The following is a 22450-nucleotide window of genomic DNA, read 5'->3' as shown; positions in this document are numbered from 1 at the left end:
TCCCAGGGTCATGTGTCAGCCCCATATCAGGCTCTGCGCTGAGTGTGGAGCCTGCTAAGATTCTCACTCTCTCTCCCTCTGCCCCTCTCCCCTATTCCCTTTCTCTCTCTAAAATAAAAATATAATAAGATAAAAATAAAAAGAATTGTTGGTTCATACGGTTACTGTATATTCAACTTTTTGAAGAACTACCGAACTATTTTCCATATGGTTTGCATCATTTTACATCCCTACTAATGGTGTATGGTTTTTAATACTGTTATTTTTTNTGAGTTTGAGCGCCACAATGGGTGTAGAGCCTACTTAAAAAAAAGAAATAAAATATTTTTTAAAGTTTATTTATTTATTTATCAATATAATTGATTGTCAAGTTGACTAACATACAGTGTGTACAGTGTGCTCTTGGTTTTGGGGGTAGATTCCTGTGATTCATCACTTACATACAACACCCAGTGTTCATCCCAACAAGTGCCCTCCTCAATGCCCATCATCTGTTTTCCCCTCTCCCTCACCCTCCCATCAACCCTCAGTTTGTTCTCTGTACTTAAGAGTCTCTTATGGTTTGTCTCCCACCCTCTCTATAACTATTTTTCTCCTTTCTTCCCCCATGGTCTTCTGTTAAGTTTCTCAAGTTCCCCATATGAGTGAAAACATATATCTGTCCTTCTCTGACTGACTTATTTCACTTAGCATAATATCCTCTGGTTCCATCCACACATTGCCATTTTATTTTATTTCCATTTTATTATCTTTGGGGATGCCTGGGTAGCTCAGGTCATGATCTCATGGTTTGTGAGTTAGAGCACCATGTGGGAGTTTGCACTGAGACCATGGAGACTGCTTGGGAGATCCTGTCTTCCTCTCTCTGGGGAGAAAGCCACCCAGGCATCCCAAAAAATAAATAAAATCTTAAAAAATAAAAAAGAATGTATGAGGGGGCATATAGCTCATCGAAATTATTTTAGAAGGTATAGCCATGGAAATGCTATCAAAATTATTACTGTATCACTTTTGGGAGCTATTGCAAGGTTCTGAACGCAAAAATAGTGTGACTTCATGGGCATCTGGGTGGCTCAGTTGGTTAAGCATCTGACTTTGGCTCAGGTCATGATCTCACGAGTTCATGGGTTTGAAGCCCTGAGTCAGGTTCTCTGGTGTCAGTCTAAAGCCCACTTCTGACCCTCTGTCCTGCTGTCTTTCTGCCCTTACCCCACTTGTGCTGTATCTCTTTCTCTCTCAAAATAAATAAACATTTTTTTAAAATGTTTTATTTTTATTTATTTCTAGGAGAGAGAGAGAGAGACAGCGTGAGCAGGGGAGGGTCAGAGAGAGAGGGAGTCACAGACTCTGAAACAGGCTCCAGGCTCTGAGCTGGCAGTCAGCACAGAGCCTGACGCGGGGCTCGAACCCACGAACCGCGAGATCATGACCTAAGCGAAAGTCGGACGCTTAACCGACTAAGCCACCCAGGCGCCCCAAATAAACATTTTTAAAAGTATGATTTTTTAAAAATTTTGTAGTGTTTATTTACTTTTGAGCGCAAGAGAAAGAGCTTGCAAGCAGGAGAGGGTCAGAGAGAGAGAGGGAGACACAGAATCTGAAGCAGGCTCCAGGCTCCGAGCCAGCTGTCAGCACACAGCCCGACGCCGGGCTCGAACCGACAAACCGTGAGATCATGACCTGGGCCAAAGTCGGACACTTAACTGACTGAGCCACCCCGGCGCCCCTAGGGTGATCTTTTAGTATTTTACAAACCACTCTGAGACAAAGGTGGAAGGAGGGGAACAGCTGGAGATCATTGAGGTAAACCCAGGTTATATAGTGGCTTGGACCAGAGTGGTTACAGTGGAAGTAGTGAGAAGTGATTAAAGTTTAAATATATTTTGAGGGCAGAGCTAACAAGATTTGTTAAGTGAAGGGCGCCTGGGTGACTCAGTCGGTTAAGCGTCCGACTTCGGCTCAGGTCATAATCTCACAGATCGCGGGTTCAAGCCCCGCGTCCGCCTCTGTGCTGACAGCTCAGAGCCTGGAGCCGGCTTCAGATTCTGTGTCTCCCTCTCTCTCTGCCCCTCCCCTGTTCATGCTGTCTCTCTCTCTCAGAATAAAACATTAAAAATTAGAAAAAAAAACAACAAAAGATTTGTTAAGTGATCTGATGTACCATGTGGAAGGAGAGAGAGAGAGATATCAATAATAACTCCAGTTACAGGGTTGGAGTTGATCATTTCAGCCACTCATATATAAACTCATCTCTGAAATGGGTTTGACATACACCCTTTGACTCAGACCTGTTGTAGGGTTTAGAGGAGCTCTGACATTCCTGAACGACAAAAGGGATAGTGCCCGCCCCCTCAGTAAAAGGTAATGACCCTTAGCTATTGTGCTGGACATTCTTCTTCCAAGTGGATCTTTGTCCCATCGCTGATGTTTTCGGAGTGGTAGTTTATCTTTGTTTTTTACACTAACTCCCGCCTTACAGAGGGCCGGAGTTCGTTGTAGGTAACTTTAAATTCTTAGTTTATGTCCCAGTACCTGGAATATGTATGAATTCCTTGAGTACTTGTTGGCTATGTTCTTGCCAAATCCCACTGATACAAAGTCTTGTTTGTTTTTTGTTTTGTTCAATGTTTATTGAGAGAGAGAGAGAGAGAGCTTTTGAAGAGATGGGGCGGGGGAGAGGAAAGAGAGAATCCCAAGCAGACTCCGTGCTGTCAGCCCAACCTGGCACCCTTATATGATGTTTTTACAAATCCNATGACCCAAGCGAAAGTCGGACGCTTAACCGACTAAGCCACCCAGGCGCCCCTCTTGGGTTCAAAATTCTTAACATGGGGGCATCTGGATTGCTCAGTCCTACTCTTGATTTCAGCTCAGGTCATGATCTCACAGTTTGTGAGATTGAGGCCCGTGTTGAGGCTCTGCTGACAGTGTGGAGCCTACTTGGGATTCTTTCTCTCCCTGTCTCCTCCCCTCCCGTTTGTGCACACATGCTCTCCCTGTGTGTGTGTGTGTGTGTGTGTCAGATAAAAAAACAACAACAAAAAACAAAATTTCTTAACCTCACTTTGAGGCCCTATTTCCCTCCTCTTCTTCCTTACCGCCTCCTAACCCCCATGATCCATACACGTAGATGCCCGTGACAGGCTAAGAATGTACACCTTTTCAAAGACACGTTCAACATTTATTTGAGCACAGTTGAAAATGAAAGCTGGAGAGGGAGAAACCTAAGAGGTAGTCCTTGGTCTTCTTTCTGTCGTCCCAAGGTCTCGCTAGAAACTGACATACCCCATCAAGCAAGCAGAAGACCTGCAGTTAACAGGTCTCTTTGGAAGGCCAGTCAGCAAAGTTCCCACTTATCACGGCGCTTTGTGCCATCCTCTTCATCAGTGTTTCTCACTCCTCACCTCCCCAGGATCTAGCGCAGGAAAGCCTATAATGTAACAGATACTCAATAACCATTCTTTAGACACTGCTGGAGACCAAAGGAAAACGTGATGAACAAGACTTGGAGGTGGAGAAATGGCGCACTGAGCAAGAAGTGAAAAGGGATAGTGTGACTTAGGGTTTACGTTAATGAATTAATTGATTGATTGAAAATTAACTAACCCCTCCTTTAGCTCCCTGTATGGTATTACTGTTACTTCCTTCACACAACTATCTTTATCTGAATCCAATTATTTATTTGCCTGTTATTTATTTTTTTAAGTAAGCACTACATGTCCGGTGGGGCTCAAACTCAGGACCCCATGATCAAGAGTTGCATTACTTAGTTGCATGTTTATAGCCTGCTGTAACTCTTCCTCTCTTAGGACAAAAATCTTCTCTATCTTCCTCATAACTGTATCCCTGATAAAATACAGTGAATAGAACATCATGCAATAAACAGTTCTTGAATGACCACAAGGAAACCAACAAGAAGCATTTTAACTAAATACAAACCTAGCCCATACCTTACAGATTTTTTTAAGTTCTAGGTTCTGAGGCTCATACTTTGCTTGCATTCTTTATGATACATGAAAGTTGGGTAAGGTAAGAAAAACTGACCGAGGGAAATATGCCTACTTGAAGAGTCATCAAGGAAAGAGGTACTCTACCTGCATACATTATTTGGGTTCTACTCCCAGTGTTAGAGGGAGGATAGCTCATTCATTTCTGATTCCCTCGTAAGCGACCAGAACATGGCCCGGAAGGTAACGGGCGCTCAATAAACGTTTGAGGAATGGAAGAACCAAGCAGGAAGCAAAGAATATACTTACGAGCGAACTGGCTCCGACAGGCTGCAGTTCCTCCCCGGGGCAGGAGGCGGCGTCAGCGCTACACCAGCCCGGCCGCCGGCAGCTCTTGGTCCCTCCGGCTGACCGTCCAACGCTAGGCCCTGAGGCCGGTGCCGGAGTTAACCAATAGGAGGCCGCCTTAATTGTGGGGTCTGGCAGGGATGCCCAATGAGCGTAGCGGGTGTAGGCAAGGGGAGGTGCGACGGGGAGGGGCAGCGGGGAGCGGTTAGAGGTGGGAGTTGGCGCTGTGGGTCGCGCCGGGGAGCTGCGATGCGGACGGGACAGTGGCGGTGACTGGAGCTGCCGCCCGACATGAACTCCCTGGAGCAGGCGGAAGGTAGAGTGGGCTTACTGGGTTGGCCGGGCCCGTCCCGGGTCTTCTTGGAAGCCGGCGGGGCTCTGGAGGGGCCGGAGCAGCGGAGACCCCGCCCCGGGGAGAGGAGGCCGAGAAGGATGGACTGAAGGGGGTCGGAGCTTGGGGGGCGCGGGGGCCTGGCCAAGGGGCGGCCGGACGCTGGTTCCGGCGCGCCTGGCCTCCGCGGGAGCTGGGGGGCGTTGCGTCAGCTCTCCCATCCCCCCCTCCCTCCCAGCTCGGACCGGGAGCCCCTCTCCTGGGTTACTTTGGTTTTTTATTCATTGGCAAAGATTTGCATTTTGCCTTTTGTGAGTGCTAATTCACCTTACTTCGTACTGTTAACCCCCGAGAGTTGTGTTCTTAATTCCTGTTGTGGTTTCTGGTAACTGCTGGAGGGAGCGAGTGCCTCTTGATCTCCTTTTAAAGTTTAAAAGACGCGACCGAGACTCCCTTGCTCGCTCGGTAGCACCTTGGACGCCTCCGAGCTTGAGCTTCGAGAGCGTCACGATGATCACCTGTAACCCATTCTGTAACCCATTCAGAGGGAGGAAAGGGGAGTGTCTTTGCACACCCACCCGTTAGCCGAATCAGAAGTCCAGCAAGAGCGAACCGAAAGCGTAACCATTAATTAAACTCATGAGGGCTGGAAGGCGGAATCGGGTCATTGCGGTCATATAGACCTCGAAGCCTTTGATGTTAGGGGAATACGTTCTAATAGAAAGTTCTTAGCTCCGATAGAATTAAAACTTGCTCTGATTTTGATCCTTTTATTTGCAACTCCCAAAATTCTAGCTTTCGGCCCCGGCCGAGGCTGCTGCTGATTTTCCACATAACCACTTAACGAAGCTTCTAAAAGTGAACCAGCCAGTTTCCTTATATGTGAAATTGGAATTAAAGAAACCTAATATTTTTGCCAAGTATTTAAAGCTGTAAACGAAGTAAACAGTGCAGTGATACATGTAAGTTGGTGTGTAAGACCTGAAGCAGTTAGATTTTCTAAAATTTCATCTTAATAGATTCAGACCGGTCAAGGTGGCTAATTAGAAATTTGGCATCTCTTTACCTAGATCTCAAGGCTTTTGAGAGGAGACTTACAGAATATATTCATTGTTTGCAACCTGCCACTGGACGTTGGAGAAGTAAGTTTTTGAATGTTTCTTTGAGGCAAAATAAGGTGACAGTTGATACTTTTATCCCAGCCTAGCAATGATTTGCTTTTGTGTAAAATTTTTGACCAACAAAGTCTTTACTAAATCATAAGGTTTCCTTTTATTTTGACAGCTTTTGCCTTTTTTTTTTTTTTAAAGTTTATCTTGAGAGAGTGTGGGTGGGGGAGGAGCAGAGAGAGAGAGAGAGAGAGAGAGAGAGAATCCCAAGCAGGCTCCACACTGCCAGTGCAGAGCCAGATGCGGGGCTCCATCTCCCCAATCGTGAGATCATGATCAGAGCCAAAATCAAGAGTGGGAGGCTTAACCAACTGAGCCACCCAGGCCCCCCCGTTGTGACAGCTTTTAAACTTATTTAGTTTTGTAAACAAAGCATCCTAAAGAAATTATTAAGAAAAGGAACTGGTCATGGAGTTTCTATGTGTTTGAATTTTTATTTTTCCATTAAAATACTTTTAAAATTAAATATTACACTGTTGATAAGTGACATATAATAATTTCAAGGAGCTTGTTTAGCAGTTTTACAATTTGCTTACAAACTTCTGAAGTTTTATTGAGGAAAACCATATTTAACATATACAAAGGTTGTGACATTACCCTTAGTCAATTTTAGCAGAGCGTGATTGTGTTGTTTGGGAGCCTGTCCAAGAAAACAAATTCAAGTTTTAACTGTATACTCAAAATATCACGAGTAACACAAAATATGATTGAGGGAATTGTTGCCCTGTGGAAATAACACAAGAAATGCATACGCATACACAAGGGATGACCTCAGCGCACAAACTGCTAAACTCACTCATGTTGGGGTCAGTCGTAGGTTCTTGGATGCGTGTTATTAAAATTGAATTCCTGCAAAGAGGTAAGTACAACAACACATGGATTTCAAAATTCAGCTTGTGGGACCAGAGAGCACTATTGAAGTTAGGAGTTTTTTTCTGTGTCAAGACTTTCTGTGATGTTTTTATTAGATCTGTTTGCAAAGTTTTATTCATATGCTGTGAGAATTCTGATTGGTCAGAATTTACAAGTAATGATTTTCTCAAGTTCTTTGGTTTATGGAGGGATTACTCCCCAAACCTTATTTCACTGCTACTTGAAAAAATTTTTTTTTTTTTTTGTAAATTTTTTTAAATGTTTATTTACTTTTGAAAGAGAGCGTGAGCAGAGGAGGGGCAGAGAGAGAGAGAGACACACACGCAGAATCCAAAGCAGTTTCCAGGCTCCCAGCTGTCAGAACAAAGCCCAGCGCAGGGCTTGAACTCACTGTGAGACCATGACCTGAGCCAAAGTCAGCTGCTCAACCAACTAAGCCACCCAGGCAACCCCACCCCCCCAAATCTTTTAAATGTATATGATAATGTCCTATCTTACAAAATATAATATAGTGAGTGTACTTTATTTTTTTCTGTGATTATTTGTCTTTGTGCTTATGGTCTCCAAGGACTTCAGCTTGAGTAATGTACCGATCAAAAGTATGTGTCCAAGGTCCCTCCCATGGGTTTGATTTTGCTTTTGCTTCATTTTTTAAAAGAAGAATCTATGTAGTATGAATACATTTCTTATTGGAAACACAGAATTCTAAGAAACTGAGTTTAGTCAGTTCTGAGCTGAGAATGCAATTTTGAAATTTTGATTCTGTACTAAGTGCCTAAAATGAGATTGTTTTCTTGTGATTTGCCCTTTCTAAAGGTACATCACCAGGAATCCTAGATACAGTTTTACTATGTTTCTATTGTTCTTTGAATCCTGATCTTTACATGTTAACACTGTCGGCATACTAACTGAAGGACAGTAACTTGATACCCAGAATGTTAACTGAGTCTTAGTGCTCTTATTCTAGGAATACCATTTATTCTCTTTAAAACGTTTTTTTAAAGATTTCGTTTTTAAATTATCCATCGACACCCCATGTAGGGCTCAGACCAACAACTCCAAGGTCAGAGTCACATTCTCCACTGACTAACCCAGCCAGGTGCCCGGTACCATTTAGTCTTAAGTTTTATTTAGGATCTATTTAGAATCCCTAAAATAATTCTAGCTTAGTGGGGAGAAAGAAGATTTTTCTGAGGTCTACTACCAGTTATTTTTACCCTGATCTTCAGGGCTCTAAAGAAAATCGGATCCTGATCAGTGTATTCCACATTCCTAACTGCAGGCAGTTGTCTGCAAGGCAAATCTTCTAGTCAGAATTCTCCGTGCATTCCTAAAGGAGTCTTCGTTTGGTTTGTTTACGTTTGAAAATGAGAGGTGTTTTTTGTTTTTTAACTTGAATTTACAAGATGTGCAAAATCACAAAGCACATTGAAAGTTACATAATATGGAATCTTACATTAAAATTTTAGTATCTTGGTTCTGCTTTTAATTTCATTAATCTTAGAAAGTTCTGACCAAAGCAATAATGGGGACAGTATCATTCTCAGTTACTAAGTATCACAGTGTTTAACCGAATTCCTCAAGGTCATACAGAAAGTTTCCAAATTCCTCAGTTTTCCATTTAATAAAGTGCTGGATCCTTTGGCTGTCATTTATTAGGAACTGGTGGTATTTGTATACATTTACTCATGTAGATACTAATATATTTGTTACCAGGTATGTCCTCACTAATTTCATGTTTATCTTCCATCAGTGTTGCTTATAGTGGTATCTGTCTGCACAGCCACTGGGGCCTGGAACTGGTTAATAGATCCCGAGACACAAAAGGTAGAAGTTTTGATTTAAAATTTTTTTGTAGATTAAATGATATCATGTAGTGGCGCTTTGTTCATTGTAAAGTATTATTCAAATGCTACCTGTTGTTACGAGTAGTGATATTGATCATTATATTAAAAATATCCCTTACATTAATTTGTTTAAGTAAAACTTTGGTTGGGTCTTGAAGACTTGAGTATCTTTTACAGGGAAAAAGACCCAAGAAATATTATTCCACTTACACTGTTTCTCCTTGATTTCTGAACTTTTTACATATCTTTCTACATATATATTCACATATTTTTACTGATTTCAGTGTAAACATTGTCTTTATTCTCTGTTTATTTAGGATCATCTGTGCAGCTTTTAAAAATTATAAAATACCATTTTCTTCTATGACTTATGTCTTTCATCATCCCATAAAGTATTTGAGGTGACTTTGCAGGAAACATATGATAAAGTAACAGAATATAAATGTAATACAAAGTCAAATTAGGAAAAAAAGACTGATTGGAGGGCCAAAAACAGGAAGGAAACCAGGTCACAGACGAGGCCATGTGGGCCAGAACTCTTGCCAGAACTGAAATACAAATCAATCTGAGTGACCTAATCAGTGAAGACACAGCTCCATGGTTTTCAGTCTCCGTGAGGAGAACACATGTGTAAGTTCCATAAGCTGGCAAAGATTTTGTTGTCCGCATTTATCTTTTAAAAAAAAATCCTGCCTGAAATTTAATATAGGAAACACTGAGAGATCTCCCATTGGGCGCTGTCCAAGAGCATCCCTCTACCAAATGCAATAACAGATCTTATACTGTTATTTCTCGAAGCAGCTTTGATGAAATCTGATAGCATGGTTCTCAAAATTCTTCTTTCTTCTAACTTGTACCTTAATTTCAAACTCAACCTTTTTTTATTAGAGAAGCCGTAGGCTCCCAATTTTTCAGTGACATTTTTCCCTCAGTGTATCTTTATTTAGGTAATAGTGCTGTTGTAATTCTCTCAAATCGTAAACCCACATCCTTGTTTAAACTGTAATTAGGTAGACCACTTCCAGTAGCTTTATTTATAACCCATTAGGTTCTCTGGGAGGAAAACTTAAACGCAAGGCTTTTGTCGGCAGTCCAAATGGCAGTTCAGGCAGCCACGGGTTTATTTAGCACACAGTCTTCCTGGCTTTATCCACTGGGGTGGAGATATAAAAGAATAGGAGGTAGGGGAGCCTGGGGATGGAATTTTACGTTAATAGAGGAGTTTTTATGGCGGATAGGAGATAACTCTCTTGTGTGTTCATTTATAAAAGTCGGATCTTGGGCTGTGCTTGGTGCTCATCTTCTGGGGAAGAGTGAGGAGGCTGCCAGGAAGATTGGAAAGATCTCTCTTGGGAAATGAATCTGACTTCTAATTGGGAAAAATATAAGCTGATTTCAGCTAGTTGAGATCTTAATAAAACACAGAATTAAATGTAATTTGAAATAGGCCCAAAACTCTGTAGTTAATGTAATTTTCTAAATTAGGTGAGAATATAACTATTAGCCTAAGGGTTGGTTCTTTATATTTCAGTATTTAATAACCTCAGACCTGAAAGGAGTTTTAAAAAGCAATTGTTTCTGTAGCAGGAGTTGCAGACTCTAAAGCCAGTGCGTGACTAACTGGGAGAAGCCGAGAAGAGCAGGAATATCGCACACCAGGCAGTACCCGGATGCCTGAGCTAAAGGGGAAAACTGGTATTTAGTAGACTGTTGCCATGGAGGAAAGAAGTCTGCTTCTCATCGGTTTAGTTAAATTAACCCCTAAGACATGATGTGTGCTTATATTATGTACGCCACGTGAAACATAGCTGGCCTGTGGAAATTCACCTGTCCTTAAAGGTTTTATGTAGACGTTCCTCTGGAATATTAACGTTTTTCAGAATTTTATCCTTCTGGGAGCTTTTTCCGTTTCTGATATTTCAGCCTCTCATTTCTTCATTTGACAAATTTATTTAATCCATACCATGTTAGGCCAGCTACCTGGTGCTGTTTGTAAGTTTAGTTCTCCATCTTGAAATGTGTATGCATCTCTCAGTAGGAGAGTGAAGTACACATGCCTTTGGCTTAATTCTGTTGCTCCCATTTAGTTACTAGTCTATCTGATTTCTTTTTCCAGACTCTAACCACATCTTTCCTCCAGAAGTCTATACTTCTGTTTGCCAGTACTCTGGCTGCAGTGCCCACTCCTGTTCCAGTGCTGGACCGTGGGCTCTTGTCTCCATGTATTCATATTCCCCTGTTTCCTGCTGTCATCTGGTTATGCCCAGCTCTGAAATTAGCCCTTTGTTTCTCTTAGACTCCTGCTTGTTTGCTTGTTTGAAATAGGCTGCACATCCACTCTGGGGCTTGAACTCATGACCCTTGAGTGGTAGAGTCAGCTGCTCTACCAACTGAGCCAGCCAGGTGCCCCATTCTTGTGCGTTCTAAATTGCTTCTTGCTGGGAAGGGCTCAATAAATACTTTTGGTAGGATGGTTTTTAATTATAGGAATGAACTTGTAATGCTTCAGGTCTTTAGGATGGAGAGATTATTGCTATCTTGCTAGGTGAAAGATATGAAACAGATTATTTTTATTTTCATGGCCTGCAAAACAACTAGGGTTATTTTGAATTCTTCAAATCCTCATTTTAGATGATTAAAATGTTAACATGTATATAAGCACAAGTGGGGGAAGTAGGAGTTAGTATTCTGAGATTCTGAACATTTTTATATTTCAAACTTTTGTTTTTCAGGTGTCCTTCTTCACATCGTTATGGAATCACCCGTTCTTCACCATTAGCTGTATCACTCTGATAGGCTTGTTTTTTGCTGGAATACACAAGCGGGTCGTTGCGCCATCAATGTATCCTTTGCAGAATTTAGTTTTATTCTCAGGTGAAATTTTACAGCACCTTCTTGATCGTCTAGGTTTTGTTAAAAGCTTATTCCTCATATGACAAATTTTCCTTTGACCACAGTTTTTCAGTATAGCTGCTCGATGTCGAACTGTATTAGCAGAATACAACATGTCTTGTGATGATGTGAGTATTGTTTACGTTAGAAAATTATAGACCTGCATGAGAGAACTGAAGTGTTTTTGGCTTAAGTAGGTTGTCGGCCTGGATTAATAGTGGGAATATTCTTCATTGCACTGACCCTAAGGTACGCATTTACATCTCTGAAATTGAGATGCATCTGATAATCTGTAGTGTTGTACAGTTCAACTGGTAGTGTTGACAGTTTAATCTTTTTTGTTTTTAAAGTAAGCTCTGTGCCCAGTGTGGGGCTTGAACTCACAACTCTGAGATCAAGAGTCACACACACTACCGACTGAGCCAGCCAGGAACCCCCAGTTTAATCTTTCTTAATGACATAAAATCATGATGCGGTGTCTTATAACTGAAGTCGTCATAGATCTAATATAGAGTGGTCACTCTTGGCCAGAAATGTCTCGGTGGGTGTTGGGTTTGTAAACTATTATTTATCTAATAGGATTCTGTGTGTAGGATTTTAAATAGGATCTCAGATTGACACACTACGGACATACAAACCAACTGTATTTTTAAAAGTTGATCAGGTTTTGATGTATTAATTTTGGGGTTTTTTTTTTATGTTTATTTATTTTTGAGAGAGACTGCGTGCAAGCAGGGTAAGAAGGGCAGAGAGAGGGAGACGCGGAATCCAAAGCAGGCTCCAGTGTCTGAGCTGTCAACACAGAGGCCGATGCAGGGCTCAAACTCATGAACAAACTGGGAGATCATGACCTGAGCCAAGTCACATGCTTAACAGACTGAGCCACCCAGGTGCCCGGTTTTGACTATTAAGATTATCTTGGGGTTTGTCTGACTGGCTCATTCAGTAGAGCATTAGGCTTTAATCTCAGGGTTGTGAGTTCAAACCCCACGTTGGGTGTGGAGCCTAGTTAAAATTAAAACATAAGAATATCTCAAAGTTTTGATTTGTTTATTTATAAAAGTGTTTTTACCTTCAAATTAGAAAACTACTGAGGCACCTGGGTGGCTCAGTTAATCGTTTGACTTTGTCTCAGGTTACAATCTCACAGTTCATGAATTAAAGCCCCACATTGGGCTCTGCACTGACAGCTCAAAGCCTGGAGCCTGATTCTGTCTCTCCTTCTCTCTGCCCCTCCCCTACTCACACTCCATGTCTCTCTCTCCTTCAAAAATAAACATTAAAATTAAAAAAAAAAAACTATTCAGTAATACCTTGTATAGAAAATAGGAATAAAGAGGGGAAAAAAGGATACAGGAGCAGGAAGGCCACAGGATCAGTCAAGAGAATAAAGATAAACACTTTGATTTTTTAAATGTTTCTTTGTTTTTTAATGTTCATTTACCTTTGAGAGAGATAGAGCATGAATGAGGGAGGGGCAGAGAGAGAGGGAGACACAGAATTTGAAGCAGGCAGGCTCCAGGCTTTGAGCTGTCAGCACAGAGCCCAGTGTAGGGCTTGAACTTATGAACTGCAAGATCATGACCTGAGCTGAAGTCAGATGCTTAACCAACTGAGCCACCCAGATACCCCTTTGTTTGTTTATTTTTGAGAAAGAGTGTGTGTGCACATGCCCTGGCCAGGGGAGGGGCAGAGAGAGAGGGAGACACGGAATCAGAAGCAGGCTCCCAGCTCTGAGGTATCAGTGCAGAGCCTATGCAGGGCTCGAATCATGTCATGACCTGAGTGGAAGTTGGAAGCTAACCAACTGAGTTTCCCAGGCGCCCCAACACTGTAATTTTTTAAAATTAGGAGAGAAAAAGATTAGTATTTCAAGTCAAAAGGGAAGAAATGGGCTAGTGTTGAGACCATTGGCTCTTCATTTGGAAAAAATGAATGTAGATCTCTGCATCAATTAATAAAACTAAATTCCAGGTAAAGTCTTTACATATGTATATATTTTTTAAGTTTATTTATTTTAAGAGAGAGTGAGAGTGGAGGAGGGCCAGAGAGAGAGGGAGAAAGAAAGAATCCCAAGCCGGCTCCACACCTGTGAGGAGTCCATTGCAGGGCTCGAACCTTGTAACAGCGAGATCATGACCTAATTCAAGGTCCGGCACTTAACTGACTGAGCCACCCAGGCGCCCCTTGTCTTAAATGCATTTAAGACATGCACATCCTATAGTTAAAGCATTAGAAAAAAATAAAGGTGAATATGTTTATAATCTTGGTGCAGAAAAACTCTGTTTTCTTCTTAAGATACAAATGCCGTCATGGAAGAGGTTGGATACCTTTAGTTGCATCATCTGGAAATTTTGTATAGCAAAAGGCAAGAAATTAAGCAGTGATTAGGTATTAGTGGGGCATCTGGCTGCCTCAGTGACAAAAGCATGTGACTCTTGATCTCAGGGTCATGAGTTCAAGCTCCACATTGGGTGTAGAGATTTTTAAGAAAACTAAATAACTTAAAGGTGGGGGAGGGCGCTCCTGGGAGGCTCAGTCTNGATTTCAGTTTGTAGGTTCAAGCCCCGCATCGGGCTTTGTGCTGACAGCTCAGCCTGGAGCCTGCTTTGGATTCTGTGTCTCCTTCTCTTTCTGCCCTACCCCACTTGTGCTCTCTCTCAAAAAATAAATAAAATATTAAAACAAAATTCTAAACATAAAAAATGAGATTACATTGTGTTACTCATGAAATTTAAAATAGATTAAACCTATGGATAAAAAAAATAGTGACCTGTCCATGCAGTGGAATACTGCGTATTTCATGTTGTAATAACAATAAAATGATACAAACTACTGAAACATGGTAACATGAGTGAATCTCACACCCAGTGAATGGAAGAAATAGGTGCAAAAGAACACACACTGTATGATTCCACTTGTTAAAAGATCAGAGACAGGCAAAATTTATGGGAAGTGGTATGTCTGTGTAAGGAATAGGGCTTTTGTTTGACCAGAAAGGGGCCTGGAGGAGCGTTCTGGATGGTGGTGATGTTCTGTAGTTAGATCTGGGTGGTTGCTGTGTGGCCATATATATTTCTTAAAACTCAAAAGATTGTACAGAAGGTTTGAGCACTTAACTGTATATAAATTGTATCTCAATAAAACAGTGAAAAAATTAGTGTCAAAGTTCTACCAATGTATCAAGAAATTATCAAAAACCAAATGGCTGAAAATGAAGTGAAAGGGAGAATCTCAAGGTGACCAGAATCTGGACAGCACTTTGTTTTGTTTTGCTTTAAGTTCATTTTTGAGAGACAGAGTGGATGAGAGGCAGAGACACAGAATCTGAAGCGGGCTCCATACTCTGAGATGTCAGCACAGAGCCTGACATGGGGCTCGAACCCACAAGTCATGGAATCATAACCTGAGCCAAAGTCAGATGCTTAACCGACTGAGCCACCCAGGCCCCCTGGATAGCACTTTTGACCTGAGGATACCAGAGTCTCAACAACTAAAGATGTTTCATATTATGTTGCACATTCTCACTTCTCATAAAAGATATTAAGAAGTTTTCAGACCTGCTTCTTTGACCCAATATTAGGATCTAAGAGCCACCATTTATTGGACATGAACCACATGCAGGGTTCTGGGTTTTTTACCCACACTGTCATAGTTAGGGTCTTCTGTTTTGTTTAATCACGTATTGTCCTGTTATACAGATGCATCATGACATAATGCCCTATTGGTCATACAGTTGTTTCCACAGTTTCCGTATTACCTATATTATCTGTTCTCTCCCAGAACTTGAGCTCCAGGAGGACCAGGGAGTCTGTCTCATTAATTCCTGGATCCCTAGCATTTCATGCAAGTCCTGGCCCATAGTAGGTGCTCAGTAGAAGTTATACATGTTGGAATTTTATTCATTGGATTGATTAGATTGATTGGCTGGTTTTTAGGTAGTGCGCAGGGAATTCATCAAATAGATTGTGTTTCCTTAAAGTGATGATTTTTTTTCGGGGCGCCTGGGTGACTCAATCAGTTAAGCGTCCAACTTCAGCTCAGGTCATGATCACACGGATTGTGGGTTCGAGCTCCACATCAGGTTCTCTGCTGACAGCTCAGAGCCTGGAGCCTGTTTCAGATTCTGTGTCTCCCTCTCTCTCTCTCTGCCCCTCCCCCATTCATGCTCTGTCTCTCTCTCTCTCAAAAATAAAAAAAAAAAATAAATTTTTAAAGTGATGAAGATTTTAGAAAGCTCCACACAAAATTTTGGAAACATAACTATTGATTGATTAATCTTGACTTTGTTCTGGGGTGTTCTGGTACCCTTCAAATGCACTTTAAGGTTTATGGAGAAGTGGTGATGTTTTTAATAGACCTGTGTCTTGAAAAACTTTTTTTTTTTTCATCTTTACAGACAGGAAAACTCATTTTGAAACCTCGGCCTCATGTTCAATGACAGTGTGTAACCATTGTTATGGGACCTAAAACAGCCTTTCTTCAAATAAGTGATTGAGCAAAAGCCATAGAGGATTCCATTTACAGTTGGATATGTGAAGGTCATAGCAACGACTGACGAGAAGTGTGTGCAATATTTACCCAGATGATCTTGATGATGGCTCGCGTTCTTTGGCTTGGTACCTTTGATTATCTGTGTTTCAGTATTAGTGTCACTTTAGTACTTCAGACCCTGCAGAGACTCCTGCAGATGAAGTATGTCTGTATGTTACTAAGTTAAACTTAGAAACAGAACCTCATACAGTTTTTATAATGTATTTTTGCAAACTACTGTAAATAGCAAATCAATGCCAATGTTAAAGAGGGAGGTGTTATGTGGACTCTGCTCTCCTGCACCAGTATTTCGGGAGCACCTGTTGCCATCCCCACAGCTCTTTACACCCAGCTGTCATGGATAGCTGTGCCTTTCGTTCTCACACTCTTCTGTTCTAATCAGAATGCAAGAGAAACATCGGATGGAGCCTAAACTGAGGAAGACTCATCTCCGTTATGTTGTAAGAAATTATAGACATTTTGAGAAACAATTTTCATTAAGCCAGATAATGAATTTCAGCCACTATTGTCGTAGTAAGTTTCCAGTTCATGGTTTTCGTTTAATGTTGAATATACTTTATATTTTGTAATTAATTTTAAGAACACTCCATAAAGGTTTCTGAATAATACAAGTTTAGTTATAAATTATGTGATGTCTGGGAATTCGATAGTTGTTTTAAATAACTGGATTTTATGCTGTGGTGGACGTGCTGCTGGCACGCTGGTGTGGCCCAGGTGTAATTGATCAGCTACGCCATCACAAAGGTCACATGGGAGCGGCGCCACGAACCCGAGTCCACGGTTCTCACCATTCAGAGAGTGTTAATGACATACTGTGTATGCATCTTAGCCACATGTACTATAATCGCCCTGGAAATGAGACTATGGGATTGCTGTAAATATTTTAAAGAACTGGAGGTGCCTTTTACCTGTTTACTAGAAGATTTTGAAAAGGTTTAAATTATTTCACAACCTGTCTTTTAAATTCCATTTAACATAAAGCTGAAAATTCAGTTAACAGGACACACACTTTTTAACAAGGCTACCACTTAAATGTGTTCATCTTGGCTTTCATGTGTATAAAATTTTAATTCTTCAAACCGCAGCAATAAAACCCTCTGCTCCTACAAAGTCATAAGAGGGCATTCTATGTATTCGGCATTGTTTTATTTTGTGTAAATTTTGTAGGTAAATATGTGCATAAAAATAAATACTTTATATATAAAGTCAGTGGCTGGGCTTTTTTCTTGATTCATTGAAAATGAGTAATGCTTAAAAAATTTAAGGTACTGTATGCTCCACTCAGCCAGCCAGGAGCCTCTTAATTGACCCTTTAGAGAGACTCAGCTGTAAGAACTAAGAACCGCTCTGGCTGACAGCTCTGCCATCATCGGCATCTACAGCTTCCCTATCTTTCCCTCTTGCCGAAACCACAGAACCTGGAGTTTCATTCTTCCAACAGACTACATTGTCAGTGCTTTTGCATTGGGTAAGTAGAATCTCTATCTTTTTTAGTAGAATCTGTATCTTTCACTCTCTCAGAATAGGAAGAGCATCCTGTGTGCATCATGAAACACATTTTAAGAACATGTTTTTCATGCATGACTAATCGTCTGCTATGCAAGTCTGAGTGTGTGCAAGACAACAAAGAAAGTAAAAGGTTGTCTTCCTGGAAAGTTCCCGGGGTGATCTTTCATCACTTTGTGGACTGCCCTTCTCATGGCAGGTGCTTTGCTAGGCATGAAAAACGTGGGGAAGAATTTCTGCCCTCTCAGAACCGGTGGGGAATACAAACCAGTGATGGAGCAGTTGGCATGTGGCTTAAGTGCTGTGAAAGGTCCCCCCAGGGGGAGGGGGTCCAGCCCACACAGGACTTTCTAAAGCAGTTCTTTCCAAACGGATCTGAAGGGCCAGTTTCAGGCCGGGGGACAGAGGTGCGGGGTGTGTATGGAGCACGGGCACTCCCTGCACAGGGCTGGCAGCTCGCTGGAGAGGAGTTGTGGAAGGAGATGAAACTGGGGGTGAGTAGGGACCAGGGTCAGGAGATCTGTGAGGGCAGTGGAGCCGCCGAGTGTTTTAAGTAGGACGTGACAAGTAGATTTGTATCTGATGATGGTGACTGTGGACTGAAGGGGCACAGTCTGGGCCAACAGCTGGGAACTGCTGCTACAGTCCAGGTGACAGATGGGCTCCTGAATGAGCGTCCAGCTAGGGGGACCCGAGGAGTTCGGGCTTTTGGAAGTCGCACGAGTGAGAGCTAGTGGGAGGCTGAGGGGTAGCAGTGGAGCGTGAAGCCTGCCACCCTTTCCCGCCTGTACAACCTGTTACAGAAGTAAAGGTTCTGTGATCACCAGTGTTTGGAAACGACTTATGTCCTCCTCTTCGAGATTCCCCATGCTCCCAAGTGTATTAAAGGCTCCAAGAAGGGGGCGCCTGGGTGGCTCAGTTGGTTAAGCTTCCAACTTTGGCTCAGGTCATGATATCGTGGTTCGTGAGTTCGAGCCCCGCGTCGGGCTCTGTGCGGACAGCTCAGAGCCTGGAGCCTGCTTCAGATTCTGAGTCTCTCTCTCTGCCCCTCCCCTGCTCACACTCTCACAGTCTCTCTGTCTCAAAAATAAATAAACACTAAAAAATACAAAAAACAAAAAACTCCAACAAGTCCTGCAGTGGGGGTGGCTGGGTGGCTCAGTTGTTAGAGTTTGTGACTGTTGATTTGGAGTTGTGAATTCAAATCCCGCATTGGGCATAGAGCCCATTAAAAAAAAAAAAAAAAAGTGGTGCCTGGATAGCTCAGTTGGTTGAGCGTCTGGCTCTTGGTTTTGGCTCAGGTCATGATCTCCTAGTTTGTGGGATGGAGCTCCGCATCAGTGCTGTCAGCTCAGAGCCTGCTTGAGATTCTCTCCCTCCCTCTCTCTCTGTGTGTCTCTCTCTCTGCCCCTACCGGCTCAAAGTAAACAAACATTAAAAAATATATAGTAGGAGACAATTACTGCAGTTATTATAAGTCAATTCAATCTGACTGTATAGGGTCAATCTCCTCTTTGTCATTTACAGTCATGTGTCTCAGGCAAGTAACTTTTCGGTGCCTTAGTTCTCTCATCTCTAATGTAGGGTTGCCACCACCCCATGAGATTGTTGGTGGGTTAAATAGCTTATACATGCAAAGCTTTTGGAGCAGCGTCTGGCACATAGCAATGACTCAATAAACACTGTCGATGGGACATTAACTCTCCAAATAGGGAACGGAACCCACATTGATGAATCTGGGGAACTGATCAAAACAGGAATACATTCTATAGGCTTTTTTATTTAAAAAACTTTTTTAATGTTTTATTTATTTCTGAGAGAGAGAGAGAGAGAGAGAGACCGCGTAAGCAGGGGAGGGTCAGAGAGAGAGGGAGACACAGAATCCGAAGACAGGCTCCAGGCTCCGAGCTGTCAGCACAAAGCCTGACGCGGGGCCCAAACCCATGAACCGCGAGATCATAACCTGAGCCAAAGTCAGACTCCCAACTGACTGAGCCACCCAGGCGCCCCTCTATAGGCTTTTTTAAGATTCAACTTTATTAAGGCTCATTTACAGATTATAATTCTCTTATTATTATAAATACAGTTTTTAGCTATGCAGCGTTTAAGTTTATTTATTTATTTTTAGAGAGAGTGAGCACCAAGGGGAGAGAGGCAGAGAAAGAGGGGAACAGAGGATCATAAGCGAGCTCTGTGCTGAGAGCAGACAGCCCAATGCGGGGCTCGAACTCATGAGCCTTGAGGTCATGACCTGAGCCGAAATTGGACTCTTAATGACTGAGCTATGCAGGTGCCCCTTTATATACAGTTGGGTAAATTTTGATCAATGTAATACCCATGTAACAATTGCCACAAGTAGGGTAGAGAACATTCCCATCACTCCAAAGGGGTCTCTAGTACCACTTCCCAGTCAACTCCTCTATCTCTGGCCCCTGGCCCTCTGCAAACACTGTCTGGCCTCTATCACTGTAGATCTGTGGCTTCTACCGTTTTGTATAAATGAAATTGTACTACAATCATACAGTACAATGGCCTTGTGTCTGGCTTCTTTTGCTCAACATGTCTTTGAGATTAAAAAAATTTTTTTAATTTTTAAAAAATGTTTTATTTATTTTTGAGACCGAGAGAGACAGAGCATGAGAGGGGGAGGGGCAGAGAGACAGGGAGATACAGAATCTGAAGCGGCTCCAGGCTCTGAGCTGTCAGCACAGAGCCTGACAAAGGGCTTGAACTCGCGAACCACGAGATCATGACCTGAGCTGAAGTCAGACGCTTAACCGACTGAGCCACCCAGGCACCTCTAAAAAACTTTTTTAACATTTATTCATTTTTGAGAGAGAGAGAGAACATGCAAGTGGGGAAGAGACAGAGAGAGAGAGGGACAGGGGATCTGAAGTGAGCTCTGCGATGAGAGCAGAGAGTCCGATGCAGGGCTCAAACTTGTGAACTGCAAGATCATGACTTGACCCGAAGTCAGACACTTAACCAACTGAGCCAACCAGCCGCCCCTGTTTTTGAGATTTTAATCTATGTTAGTACATGTACCCATAATTCATTTCCTTTTTGTTTCTTCATTTACCTGTTTATGGGCATTTGTTTGAGTTGTTCCACTTTGGGGCTATTATTAATAGAGCTGCTATGAATATTCACGTGCAAGTCTGTGTGGATATATTAACTTTTTCTGGGAATACCTTGGAGTGGAATTGTTGGAGTATAAACTGAGTGTATGACAAGAAGCTGCCAAACTGTTTTCTAAAGTAGCTGCCTTGTTTATTTAAGATTTTATTTTATTTTATTTTATTTTATTTTATTTTATTTTATTTTATTTGAGAGAGAGAGACTATGTGTATGTATGAGCCTGAATTGGGGCTCGATCCCACAACCCTGGGATCATGACCTGAGCAGAAATCAAGAGTCACATGCTCCTCCGACTGAGCCAGCCAGGGGTCCCCAGTGGTTGTTCCACCAGCAATGTTTGAATGTTCCAGTTGCCGTATACCCACCAAAGTGACCAAATGAGAAAGACTTGACAATACTTGTTTGGGCAAAGTTAGGGAGAAACTAGGTCTGTTGATTCTGTGGTAAATAAGATGCTTCTCAGCACTCTGGGGCAGGATTGCCTGTTTTTGTTTTGTTTTGTTTTGTTTTGAAGTAGGCTTCATGCCCAGTGCAGGGTCCAATGTGGGGCTTGAACTCGTGACCCTGAGATCAAGACTAGAGCAGAGATCAAGAGTCAGATAGGTGGGAGCATCTGGGTACCTAAGTTGGGTAAGCGTCTGACTCTATTTTGGCTCAGATCACTATCTCATGATTGTAAGATCAAGCCACTCGTCGTGCTTTGTGCTGGATGTGGAGCCTGCTTGAGACTCTCTCCCCCTCTCTCTGCTCCTCTCCTGCTCCCTCTCTCGCTCTCAAAAAAAAAGCAAGTCAGGTGCTTAACCGACTGAGCCACCTAGACTCCCCTGTAAACTTTTTATACTACTTGAGATGCATAAAATAGCTCTCAGTCATCTTAAAAAAAAAAACCAAACAAACAAAAAAACAAATATACAAAAAAAAACCCTTCCATCCATTTTTACTTGAAAACTGATAAATTCTGATTTCCTTAAATGTTTATTTATTTATTCTGAGAGACAGAGCATGAGCATGAGCAGGGAGGGGCAGAGAGAGAGAGAGAGAGAGAGAGAGAGAGGGAGAACCTCAGCGGGCCCCATGCGCAATGCAGGGCTCAGTCTTACAACTATGAAATCATTACTGTGAGATCCTGATCTGAGCTGAAAGTAAGAGTCAGATGCTTAACTGACTGAACGACCCAGGGCGCCGGATAAATCCTGATTTTGATCTGGTGTGGAAGGTAATCCAAGTGCAAAAATGTGTAATTGGTCATGTTTTTTTTTCAATTTTTATTTTAGTTTTATTTATTTAAAAAAAATTTTTTTTTTAATGTTTTATTTATTTCTAGGAGAGAGACAGCATGAGCAGGGGAAGGTCAGAGAGAGAGGGAGTCACAGATTGAAACAGGCTCCAGGCTCTGAGCCGGCAGTCAGCACAGAGCCCGACGTGGGGCTCGAACCCACGAACCGCGAGATCATGACCTAAGCGAAAGTCGGACACTTAACCGACTAAGCCACCCAGGCGCCCCAAGTTTTATTTATTTTTGAGAGAGAGAGAGACAGAGACCAAGCACAAGCGGGGGAGGGGCAGAGAGGGGAGATATCTGAAGCAGCCTCCAAGCTGACAGCAGAGAGCCTGATGGCGGGGCTTGAACTCACAAATTGCGGGATCTTGACCTGAGCTGAAGTTGGACACTTACCTAACTGAGCCATCTAGGCACTCTCGCAGTTATTTTTTTTAAACCAAAATGATATTAGGTTAAAATAAATATGACAAGTACTTAAATACAGTAGTAATCATTGGATGCCCAACTAAAACCAGATGGAAATGTAACAGCCCTTTGCTGAAGAGGCAAAAATCTACCTTACT

The 22450-nt window shown here is 42.2% G+C and overlaps 1 protein-coding gene and 1 long non-coding RNA gene across 3 annotated transcripts; one reads left to right on the top strand and one right to left on the bottom strand.

The window, feature by feature from the left end:
- Positions 1-3159: 3159 nt before the first annotated feature.
- On the bottom strand, positions 3160-4558 carry LOC144220943 (uncharacterized). Its single transcript, XR_013331899.1, has 2 exons — positions 4257-4558; positions 3160-3430 (listed from the first exon to the last, which is right to left on the bottom strand). It is a non-coding gene; the product is annotated as an uncharacterized LOC144220943 (long non-coding RNA).
- Positions 4492-17170, top strand: CNEP1R1 (CTD nuclear envelope phosphatase 1 regulatory subunit 1). Of its 2 annotated transcripts, none has more exons than XM_077751298.1 (6): positions 4492-4611; positions 5697-5768; positions 8422-8495; positions 11248-11357; positions 11481-11535; positions 15807-17170. In XM_077751298.1, the coding sequence occupies exons 1-6, from the start codon at positions 4587-4589 to the stop codon at positions 15846-15848; spliced, it is 378 nt and encodes a 125-aa protein (XP_077607424.1). In that variant the 5' UTR covers positions 4492-4586; the 3' UTR covers positions 15849-17170. The 2 variants fall into 2 exon arrangements, with proteins under 2 accessions (XP_077607424.1, XP_077607425.1); XM_077751299.1 differs by having other exon boundaries at positions 11486-11535; positions 15807-15839.
- The last annotated feature ends 5280 nt before the right edge of the window (positions 17171-22450 follow it).

The sequence above is a fragment of the Crocuta crocuta genome, unplaced genomic scaffold (assembly GCF_008692635.1).
Source record: "Crocuta crocuta isolate KB4526 unplaced genomic scaffold, BGI_CrCroc_1.0 scaffold124, whole genome shotgun sequence".
In the NCBI taxonomy this organism is placed as follows: domain Eukaryota; kingdom Metazoa; phylum Chordata; class Mammalia; order Carnivora; family Hyaenidae; genus Crocuta; species Crocuta crocuta.
The sequence above is the reverse complement of the archived record's forward strand: the minus strand, read 5'-3'. Positions and strand labels throughout refer to the sequence as shown.

Bases quoted from the DNA above. Each gene is read 5' to 3' on its own strand.
- CNEP1R1 (XM_077751298.1), top strand. From the start codon at position 4,587: ATGAACTCCCTGGAGCAGGCGGAAG. The intron at 4,612-5,696 runs GTAGAGTGGGCT...CTCTTTACCTAG, and splicing joins CTCCCTGGAGCAGGCGGAAG to ATCTCAAGGCTTTTGAGAGG. The intron at 11,358-11,480 runs GTATCCTTTGCA...ACAGTTTTTCAG, and splicing joins CGGGTCGTTGCGCCATCAAT to TATAGCTGCTCGATGTCGAA.